This window comes from Neopelma chrysocephalum, unplaced genomic scaffold, assembly GCF_003984885.1.
Source record: "Neopelma chrysocephalum unplaced genomic scaffold, ASM398488v2 Primary Assembly neopelma1_60, whole genome shotgun sequence".
NCBI lineage: Eukaryota > Metazoa > Chordata > Aves > Passeriformes > Pipridae > Neopelma > Neopelma chrysocephalum.
Genome location: NW_020897715.1, coordinates 16,513,514 through 16,524,591, shown reverse-complemented (window position 1 = coordinate 16,524,591; position 11,078 = coordinate 16,513,514). Strand labels below are relative to the sequence as shown.

The following is an 11,078-nucleotide window of genomic DNA, read 5'->3' as shown; positions in this document are numbered from 1 at the left end:
TATTGGCCACAACACTTATTATGCCAGAGTAGGAAAGTGTGACTGAGTTGCAGTCAAACTTGGTAGGACAATCAAGTGGAAAAAGCAAGGCACATAGTTTTCCTTGTGTGGATGTCCAATGTAATAGAACTCGGGAGTAAGGCCCAACATAGGTAATGACATGGAACAGCCAGTTTAAAGCAAATGTATTTAAGCAAGTAAAAATTACTCGAACTGCTAAGGAATTCATTGGTCTCAATAAAAGCAGAGCACAGCCTTTGCTAACACGGAGACTTTCCTAATCTCCTCAGAGGTTTCCTGAAGGCCTTATCATATACTTATTGCTCCTTCTTTTTCTGTCTTCACTCTGGTTGGGACCTCAGCTTGAGCTGCCTCTGTTTGGTGGGCGTTGCAGGAGGCTGTTCACAGCTTGGACAACTGAACCAGGTGTCGGCCAATCTCTGAGACTCTGGCACAGCCTGAAATACATGAAACAACAGTGAGAAAGAAAGGTTTGTGGATGAAGCTTGGAAGCCCCCCTCTCTGAATTACAGTCTTGTCTTGTATGAGCTGGGTTGGGATAGGTTGATACTTCAGTAGTTCTACTCCTCAATGGCATCTTCAGCCTTGAGGTTAGGCACCAGACTTCCCACACAAGTAGAGTTAGAAACATGAAAAAAAAATGATCCTTACAACAAGCTGAGCAGGGTGTTATCCTATCCAGTCAGCAGAGAAAAGGTAGACAGAAAAGATACAGGGATTGCTGGGTGCCAAGTGACGGGAGGTGGAGATTTGCACTGGCATTTCATCTGGTCAAAAATGGGTGGAAGAGGGATTCTGGTCAGCACCCAGCTGGACATGAGCCAACAGTGTGCCCAGGTGGCTACAAAGGCCAATAGCAACCTGGCCTATAACAGAAATAATGTGGCCAGCATGACCTGGGCAGTGATCATCCCCCTGTATGGGGCACTGATGAGGCTGCACTTTGAATCCTGTGTTCAGGAGAGATTTAGGTTGGATATTAGGAAAAATTTCTTCACATGAAGGGTTATCAAGCATTAGATGAGGCTGTCCAGGAAAGTAGTTAAGTCACCATCCCTGTAGGTATTTAAAAGACATGGAGATGTGGTGCTTAGGGACATGGTTTCATGGTGGATTTGCAGTGCTGGGTTAAGAGTTGACCTTGATGGTCTTACAGGTCTTTTCCAACCTAAAAGATGATATGATTCTATGAGTTTCACACTTCCACTAAAAAGATCCCAACTTGCTACTCTTGCTGATTCCAGTGCCCTTTTGCATGTAAAGTGTAAGAGCCTGCTGGAAAAACAAAAAACAAAAACCCCACAAAACCAACAAACCTACTGTGTAGGAATCTTTGCTAGTTGAAAAAGTGATGTGTAAAACCAACCATGCCAGCAGGATTTCAGTTCCAGTCTCCTAGTCAGCATTGTTATCCGCTTGAGTTCATGGTTGCTAGAGCATGAAAATCTTTAATAAGATCCTTTGCTGATGTGTGAAGACTCCTGCACTGGATCTGCATGTCATGCTTAGTATTATAGAATATCCTGAGTTGGAAGTAGCCCACAAGGATCATGGAAGTCCATCTTCTGGCCCTGCATAGGACAGCCCCACGAATCACACCATGTACCTGAGAACATTGTCCAAATGCTTCTTGAACTCTGGCAGGTTTGGTGCTGAGACTTCCCTGGGGAGCCTGTTCCAGTGCTCAACCACCCTCTTGTTCATATGTGAAACGAGTTTGCACTGGGCTCTGCAAGTTTGCTGTCAGTGAGGGGATCAAACATGGCAGCTACAGTTGGGAGCAACAGTGAGAAATGAGAATGAGGAACAAAAGTAAAAGCTTGGAGGAGACATGAAGGCTTTTAAGGAATGTAGAATGCAGAGATTTGAACCTGCACCAACAGGCTGTATTCTCCAATATGCAGAGAAAAATTCTGCATCCATTTTTAATGAACTTTTCATGCAGAAAAGAATTGGTTCCATTTTGCCCTGATAAACACTATGTTAAATACTGAAAAACGTATGCTGCCATTCCCAGCACAACAGAAATTGCAAGTTTTGCTCAGCTTTGCTTAGCAATTTTGTATCTCTTTAGCTGGGTCACAAAGCTGCTTTAACCTACTTCCTCCTTGCAAGTGCCATTGCTGTGACACCTGAAATGCCAAGTGGTTTTCTAGGAAACAAAGAATCACCTTAAGCATAGCAACTAGAACTGGCACAGCTCAGGTGGATTCCCTTTTTGTGACCCATCCAATCAGACTTCTGATTTTACATGGCTTGCATGAAGATACCTCTGTATCACCCATTGCAAACAACCTGCAAAATACCTACCGGCCAAGGCCATCGACAAACGAAACTCATCCTGCAAAATTCTCAAAACGTCCTGGAGACCTTCTTCACCCTGCTCCAACAGAGAAAGCAGTCAGGGTAAAAGGAGCACTGGCACTGAACAATGCTGCAGGATGCTTGCATTGTGAGAGCTGGGACAGTCCCTTAACCTTGTGCCAATTCCAGGCTCTCATACAGATGCATGATTAAAACTTCATGATGGATGTGCTCAATTCATCGCAGAATAATTTAAATGCTTTTCCTTTTGTGATACATCTGAACATGGAAAGAAAACAAAGCTGTTTTTCACTTCTGACATTTTCTAGCTGGTTTCTTCTCTTAGCTTTCAGTTTTCCTCTGCCAATTGGCTTGTTATTTAAAATGTCAAACCTTACAATTCCGACAGTTTTTAACGAAGTAATGAGAGTTTTATATATGATACTACTTTAAAAACTTTAGTTTACTCAAATACTTGTCTGAATCTTCAAAAATAATATATTGTGTTTTTCCTCTGTGTAAGTGACACCAAGAAGCTCAAAATCCAATAAATTGTATATAAGATTTTGAGTTTCTTGTAAAATACTGGATGATTTTTTTCTTTTTTTTTTTTCCTTCTTAAATTTTCTTTTTACTTCTTACAATAAAGAATGTTTTGGGTGCAGACAATGTTAGTGCTTGTTCATGTCCTTCCTCTTTGTATGCTAGGGTAATACACTGAGATACATCTTTAGGAATACTCTAACTTATTCATCTTTAGGAATTTAATACGAAAGCACAGTTAAACCCCCCAAATCCCATCTCCATTCTGCTTGCATTGTGGAAAAAAAGCAGGCAACTCACAGCAGCACCCTTTTCATGTTAGGCCCTTTTTTTATGTTTGCTGGCAAAAGAAACAGTACTGACAACTCTTCCAGGTTTCTCAGAAGATTCAGGTGACTTCTTGCTTAAAACCTAGCTACTGGAATCCACAGCAATCACACCACTGAACAAGAGTCTCATTCAAAAGATAGGAAAAGTTTCTAGACCATAAAAATAAAGATTTTTTTTATTGTAGAGAAAAGTTTGGAATCTCCAACTGAGAGGATAAATAGCAAAAATTTAGTAAAGCAAACAACTGTTGTAATAATATTTTAATTATATTATGTTAACTTTCTGCATCAGAGGCCTAATTCATGACTCTGGATTGTAGAAATATTCCCATAGTTAAGAAGCAGCATATATAGGAAATCATGAAATTCAGTGGTATTTTTAAATCACAGAAATGTCAGATTTTAATTCAATTTGGGGTGATTCCACTTAAAAATCCATTAAAAAAAAAGAGATTCTTCTCCAGTGAAAACTTTTTCACTCTGACTTCAATAACAACAGTGTTGGAGAGTATGAGAAGCAGGCATATGAACTGAAAACTCCTCACTCACCTTGTAAGCCAGACCCCACAAAGCTGGTCTTCCAATAAAGACGCATTTTGCTCCCAGTGCCAGTGCTTTTAACACATCACTTCCTTTTCTTATTCCACCATCTAAATAAACTTCAACTCTGCCTTGTACTGCCTCCACAACTTCAACCAGAGCATCAATCTGCAAAGAAGCATCCAGTCTCACCTTGAGGTCAGCCTTTGATTCCAAGAGAAAGAGGATATATTCCAAAGAGACAGGCAGGAAGACAATGCTTTCATAGCATACCTTCTCAAAATAAAATGTGACAACGCATCACAAATAGCTCAGCACCAAAGGCTGGAGGATAAAGTGCAGCTCCCTATTCTGTTTACCAGATAGTTAATGTGATTTTCCAGTGCTTTGCCTAAATTGATATTCTTTGCTAGCACTTCTGATGAGTGCTTTATGGAAGATTTTATATATAAATTTCAATGAAAATAACTATTATTAATATTTTACTTTTGTTTGAGACAAATGTTTGTAAAAAAGGCTAATGTCTAAACTGCCTACATTTACATTTCAACCTAATCCTGGTGACCACCTGCTGAATACCTCCTCAAACCCCCTAAAGCATCTGTGAAGGATTTAATTTGCTTTGTATGACAGTCAACATATCATTTCCTCCACATTAAGTCTCCTGATTCCCTAATGTCTTTTTTGTAGAGTCCAACATGGACTAGAGTCCCAAATGGCAAACCCAAATGGCTCTTTTCTGCAGTCTCTTGTACCCTTTTGCCTCCTTTTAATCGTTTTTGTTTGGTTTTTTGTTTGTTTGTTGTGTTTTTTTGTTTTTTTGTTTTTTTAGTAGAGCAGCTATAACTAAGAATACTAAGCACTAAAACTTTCAGGCTGAAATTTTCTAGGAGTAGCTCATCAAGGACAGGGGCAATAGATTCTACTGTCAGGCTTGGTACCAGAAGAATATCAGAGCCAAACTTGGTATCTACTGCCCTGTCTGTGTATGTAAAGAAATTTTTATGGTAGAAGAGCAATTCAATGTGGATGCCATTTCTGTTATTATGCCCTTAGCATTTAGACTATAAATATTTTTTATTCATTATTGTCAGGCTTGATGTAGAATAGAAGACAATTCCCTGGTACCTATTTTTATTTTACAAAAGAAAACAGAGAAAAAAAATTCATAAGATACTATGCAATGCAGAACTGTAAAATAAGGTCAATTGGAAAAACTGAGAGAAGCCAAATTAAACCAGTGAAATACACACATGTCCAAATGATGCTTGATTTCTTTGTACAGTTTAAAAAGCAGGGGAATTTTTTTCCAGATAAGTTATCCTTTTTCTGGCTCATGAAAGTCAATAAATTCCCATTTAGACTTGAGTCTGTAAATACACAAGCAGGCCTCTCACTAAATCTAGCTGTGTTGTTTTGCATGTTTTGACAGATGTGAACAATGAGAATACATTACGCTTTCATTTGTATATTTTTGGTTTCAGAGCTTCATTTTCCTTTTGCTGCAGTGCACAAAGAGTTTGTGTGCACTGCACCGGCTCATGGAGACACAGGCAGAAAACTTTTCCTGACTTAGGCCAGTACTTTATCTGCAGTTATGTGGTTTCTGCAACACTTACAGAACCCTCCCAAGAAGATGAGAAAATACTTCAGTGGGTAGCTCATGCCAAGTCACAGATCTTACGAGTTTAAAGCTAAAGTACATCTGCACACACCCACAGCCACTGAACAAATACAAGTCCACCAAAAGTGTACACACAAAGCTGGTCATAGAGATACTCAGGTTAACGCAAATATGCAGACTGTAAGCAGTCATGGGACATCCATTGTCTCACTTACAGTGGCAGGTCCTTCATCCAGTTGTCTTCCACCATGATTGGACACAATAATTCCCTGAACTCCATGTCTTACTGCCAGCTCTGCATCTTCTTTTGTCAAGATGCCTTTGATGATGATGGGCAGGTGGGTCAGGCTCTGCAGCCAGTAGATATCATTCCAGGTGATGGAAGGATCCAAGCTGTTGGGTGGCAGTCCGTACTCAGAACGGTCATCTCCCTACAGCCATAGAACAAAAGGAACCCTCATCTGAGCTGCAGCAATTCAGAGGTCCCTTGAAGTCTTTCCTTGCCATAGAAAGGATTAATTAACTTGCTAACAAACATGTTCATCAGCTCCAGAAAGCATACATCTCTGAAGAAGAATAATTACAGTGGGGGTGAAGATCAGTGTGTCTTAGGCATCTGGATGGGGATTTTGAAGTCAGAACGCAGGTTGGCAGGAGATCAAGGCAGGATGCTGCAGAACCAGAAGGGGAGAAGATACACCCTGGGTAGAGCAGATGCCAAAGCAGCAGTTACCCAGTGGTTTTGTCTCATGTGGTACATGCCAGCAGAGTGAATAAAAGGACAGGCTCATTTTACAAACCTCAAAATCTTGTTCCAAGTTCTTCAGTTTCATGTGGGGTGGAAGGCAGAAACCATTGCGGATATCGTCCCGTCTTTTGCCCGCGTAGGGCAGATCCGCAGTGAGGACAAGTGCCTGGAAACCCAAGGCCTCTGCTCGTTGGACCAGCTGACGGGAAGCTGCCCTATTGCGGTGGATGTAGAGCTGGAACCACCGGAGGCCCCCGGGAGCAGCCGCAGAGATCTCCTCCAGCGTGCAGGTGGAGTATGTGCTGGCAATGTAACAGGTGTTCATGGCTTTAGCCGCTTCAGGACGTATTGAAAAAGAATCAGAAACAAAGTCATTTGAACCATCTCGCCAGACATCAGACACAAAATTTTGTACTCTTTGCAGAGACTTCCTGAACTCCTGTTTTACGTATATCCTATGAAGCACAGTGCAACTATGACCCCCGGATTAAAAGTAGCTGTATTTACCATGCACTAGGGTAGGATCATGGTTAAGAAAGTGGGAAAGAGAGAGGCAATTTACCAAGCTGTGCATTCATTTTGCAACTACTTTTTTTGAAAAACCATGAATTTTTTTTTATGACTGAGTTTTCACAGGAATGCACTCTCAATTCCACTTTTTGTACACAGAAACACACAGAAGAAAAGAGTCATTTTAAAGCATCAGGTATCCAAACCCACCATAGGATTTGTGAAGAGGTACCATCCCTCTTTTTCTCCAAGGGAGACACTTCTTAACCGGTAACAAGGAATTCACAGTCTGAGTCTCATCCACCACTTTTATGACCTATCTAGAGCCACCAGGACTGAGAACCTTGTGTGGTTCTTGGTGTAAGTTAGAAATGGGTCCAATGCCCTTGTCTTAAGTTTGCAGCAGATTCCACAGTGAGGATCTTGTAATAGTGGTAGCTGGGGAAGTAGAGCAATGCCTATACAGGTTCCCATGCAGAGTGTCAGAAAGTGGGAAAGGAGTTTGCCCCTTCAAGCCTGAAAACTTTTCTCAGTCACACTTCAAGCCATCCTAAAAGCTTCTTGAGGCCTTTCCACAAACCACCCTTTTTGCAACATGGCAACAGACCAGAAGAATACCTCTGGCTGTGCTTTTCTCTCCATCAGGCCATGCTAGCTGGTGGAAGCCAGTGGGGGCAATTCCTACAGGAAAGCTGATTTCAGTCCCCAGGATCTTAGTCCTAATGTCCATCATGGATACGTCCCGCAGCATACGTGGCCGGAAACGAATTCTGCAAGGCAAAAAGAACCACATTCAGGATAGTAGATGTTCAGTGACTTTTTTGAAGTTTCACGGAACCAGGTCTTCATTTACCAACTACAAGGCAGGAATATGAGACAATAAATAGAACGGCATATAACAGAGGCTCTTCTTCCTTTCTGTTCACTTTTAAAGGTCAGTTCAGCCAGAAGTTCAACCACTTCCATTTTCCATTAATCCTGCTTACTGGCCACAGTACTTAATTTCTTCATTTCCCACTTCAGCTCACCTTGTGGGTCCCTTCCAATTCAGCATATTCTGTGATTCTATGTCTTGTTCTCCCATTGTCCACCCCCTAAGTTGCTTCTACTTGCAGCCCAATCCCAGGTTGGTGCCTTCCACTACACCATTCATACGTCTGTCCTCACTGTACAGTGTGCCTGCCCTCACACTCTGCAGCGTGTTCCCCAAATCCCATCCTATTTATGCTTAGACTTCCTACTTTTCTGCAAGAACTCCCTGTTGCATCTCATTCTATTATAGCTACTCATCCCCTTTCCTGTCATGCCATATATACCACACGGTACCGTACCCTACCTTACCATAGCCTACCCTACCCTACCATATCCTACCACCTGCCTGTACCCTCAGCATCACTTATGCCTCACACAATCTGTGTCACAGTCAGGCTGGCATCAGACCATGCAGCATATATCACTCAGGTAAGTGCATTTTGCTTGGGGATCACCTTGAAAAGGCAAGGTCTTAGATGTCTTTGCTTGTGAAGTCCAACCATTTGCACAAAAACGTAGTTTAAAAGCTCCCAGTACAACACCCCTCCTTTCCTCCTCACATTACCTTTTATATGCCAAGATGTTTTCATCCCGTGTGTTACAGTCATCTGCTCCAGCTGCAAAATAATCCCAAGCAATCTTGGGTAAATACTTTTTAGCGTAGGCTTCAAAGTCTGAAAGACATACCATAGCCATTGCTGAGAGAGGCTCTGGGAACCTTGAAGAAAAGAATAGCATGGAGGAGAAATTAGATCTCTGAACTGTCGTTCTCTCTTCCAGGGGGTCTCATGTCACTCAATGCAATACCTTGGAGCTGTCTGTCTTTTTGAAGACATGCTGAGAGATTGTCTCTGTCTATTGTGCACATCAGTCTATGAATGCATCTTCTTCCCTAGTATGAGGAAAACTTGCAGATGCAGCCATAGGAAGCTTGCATCTCTGTGCCTTTCTTTATTCTGTTTTAAACAGCAGCCTGAAGAAGACATTTTAGGTCCTGTAATCTTTTAGTTGCATAATTCTGTCATAAGTTCCATCTTAAAACTAGCTGGGTTATTTGTTCCACTAATTCTCCTCAAAGTTTGTCCCAGCAGATCATTTGCTAGATTACCCCTAAGGACAGCTCCCTGACTGAACAATTAGTTATGGAACACAGTGATGGAATTCGAGATTATGAAATCTGGAAACAAGTAAATGCAGCGTCTACATCGAACCTGCTCCAGCATGAACACATTGTAAAACTACGTCCTGACTCTGAGTGCAAGTGGAAGAGCAACTCTGTGGAAAAAAACAAAGCATTTTCTACAGATCTTCATTTCTCTTCTTTAATAAATATCTTCTGGGTGTTTGTATTACATGACATATACTATAAAAGGAGCATACAGAATTTGGACAAACCATGAGATAATACTGGCAAAAAACAATTTATGCAAAATGAAACATGTTTCTAAGAACTACCCTCAGCCTTTCAGGGAAGACAAGTGATGTTGTGTTACCCAGATGTCTAATCAAACCAACATAAATGCTGCCCAGCAAATGCCTGCACTTACATACTTTTGAAGTAGCCAGGACTAAAAGCTGTGCAAATTAATGTTTTAGCAAACCATGGCTGTGTATGAGGAAAAACATGTACAAAACACAGACAAAGTCAATTTGCTAAATTGTTTATTGTAATTACTTCCACAGCTCTGATTAAAATAGGCATTTAGTAAGGTATATGAAAACATGAAGTTTTTAAACAGCTGTGATTCAGTCTGATTTTTCTGAAAACATACAGGAAGAAGTAAATATCCTAATTTTCAGGATTAGCCTCCCACCACAGATTAGCAGGGGTTGCAAGCTTCACCAAAATCAGTCCCGTGTGTCTGATGTTGTACAGTTCTGGCACAGATAAACACACAGGTTATGTACACAGAAACAACCTGTCAAACTGCAGGCATGGAGATGTCTCAGTGACTGAGGTACCCGTGTTTACATTTGAAAATTAGGACTAAACATTCTATGCTAGAAAAGAGCCCAAGATGAAGGACTCATCGGAAGATGAAGAAGAAATGTATTGTTTTGTCTCATCTGACAGGCATTAGGTAGCCAGTGGTGTAAGCATGCCGAGCCCGCTCTCCATGCATTCAAGACATCAAGCACTGCCGATAGCACAAGTCTTCACATATATACTGTGACATACTTTAAACAATGTATTGCAACTTCTGCCTTTCCAATTCTTACAAAGGTCAAAACTAGAAAGCACAACAAGATAAACCAAGTCCTCTCATGGCAGAATAAACAGCAATTTTAAACAACCCAGGCTCGGTCCTGTCTCCCAGTTCAGATCTCAGTTCAGACTTACTTCGGGTTTCAGGGAGAGCTGCAGGAGGTGAGAGCTTCTCCCTCAAGTTTGCCTGCAAACAGGATGTAGAGGTCTTTTCACTGAGTAGATTCTGTTTTTTCTAGAGTCAATAAGCAACCATCAGAGATTAAAGCTCAATCCTGTGGTAAACTTTGCACTGTTTGTATAACACTAATGTTGTTTTGCTATTGGGTGATTAAAAATTCCTTCTAAAAACATACATCATCTTGTCAGTGGTGTGATTGCTTGGGACAGAGCCCCAGAGCTGAGCTCTTTGGCAGCTGCTGATGGCTGTGCATTCATTTAGGAGAGCAACAGTATTTCAGGGGTTTTACTGAATCTCTAAACTGTTGATAACTTGCTGCTTCATGTGCTACAGATCCTACCAAAATGATGATCCACAGACAGAGTGAATTGTTACAACCCACAGCTACAGAGCTTGGACTCTTTACCAGCATGTGTGAAAGAGATATTTTTTGCCTCCTACAGTATATGAACAATTAAAATACCCTTTGTCTTCTGCCATTTTAAATGGGCTATGAGTGCTCTCATGATCCAGTTGTTCTCCCACTGGGCTTGCAGATTCCCTCCTTTGGCCCCCACTCAGTCATCTCCCAAGAGGACTGTCAGTCCTCCTTTTTCTGTGCTTGGAGCTGGTGGGACTTCTCTATGCCTCCCTCCACCTCCCCTGTTAGCATTACAAACCAGGACTGAGGTGCCAACAGATCTCAAATTTGCAAGATATGAAAAATAAGCACTAGACAGTTTTATTTGTCTTTTGGTTTTTTAGCCTTTGGGATAAAAAAATGCTTTCAACATTTCCATGCATCTCTGAGATCTTGAAGCTTTGATTTTTACTAACTGAAATTTGAGATATTATGATAAGAGGTGTAGAGGGTGAGGAAGAAACTTGTTAAAACACTCCCAAAGTTTTACCAGTACTGTTGTCCTCCCAGCCCAAGCATCCCAGATGGGGCAGTGAGTGAGCCAACACACTGGGAAAGAGCTGGAAGGTGAACAGAACTGCAGCCTCAGAACCTGGTGTTCAGCTGGCTGGTCTGGTCCAGGACTGCAGACCTGAAGTTT

At 41.5% G+C, this 11,078-nt stretch overlaps 1 protein-coding gene across 2 annotated transcripts; it reads right to left on the bottom strand.

The window, feature by feature from the left end:
* Nucleotides 1-168: 168 nt before the first annotated feature.
* On the bottom strand, nt 169-10,122 carry HAO2 (hydroxyacid oxidase 2). 2 transcript variants are annotated; one of them, XM_027681577.1, is made up of 8 exons: nt 9,993-10,122; nt 8,217-8,369; nt 7,238-7,389; nt 6,162-6,445; nt 5,577-5,792; nt 3,747-3,905; nt 2,332-2,401; nt 169-458 (listed from the first exon to the last, which is right to left on the bottom strand). In XM_027681577.1, exons 2-8 carry the CDS (start codon nt 8,345-8,347, stop codon nt 403-405), a joined length of 1,068 nt encoding a protein of 355 aa, XP_027537378.1. In that variant the 5' UTR covers nt 8,348-8,369; nt 9,993-10,122; the 3' UTR covers nt 169-402. The 2 variants fall into 2 exon arrangements, with proteins under 2 accessions (XP_027537378.1, XP_027537379.1); XM_027681578.1 differs by having other exon boundaries at nt 6,162-6,442.
* Between the last annotated feature and the right edge of the window lie 956 nt (nt 10,123-11,078).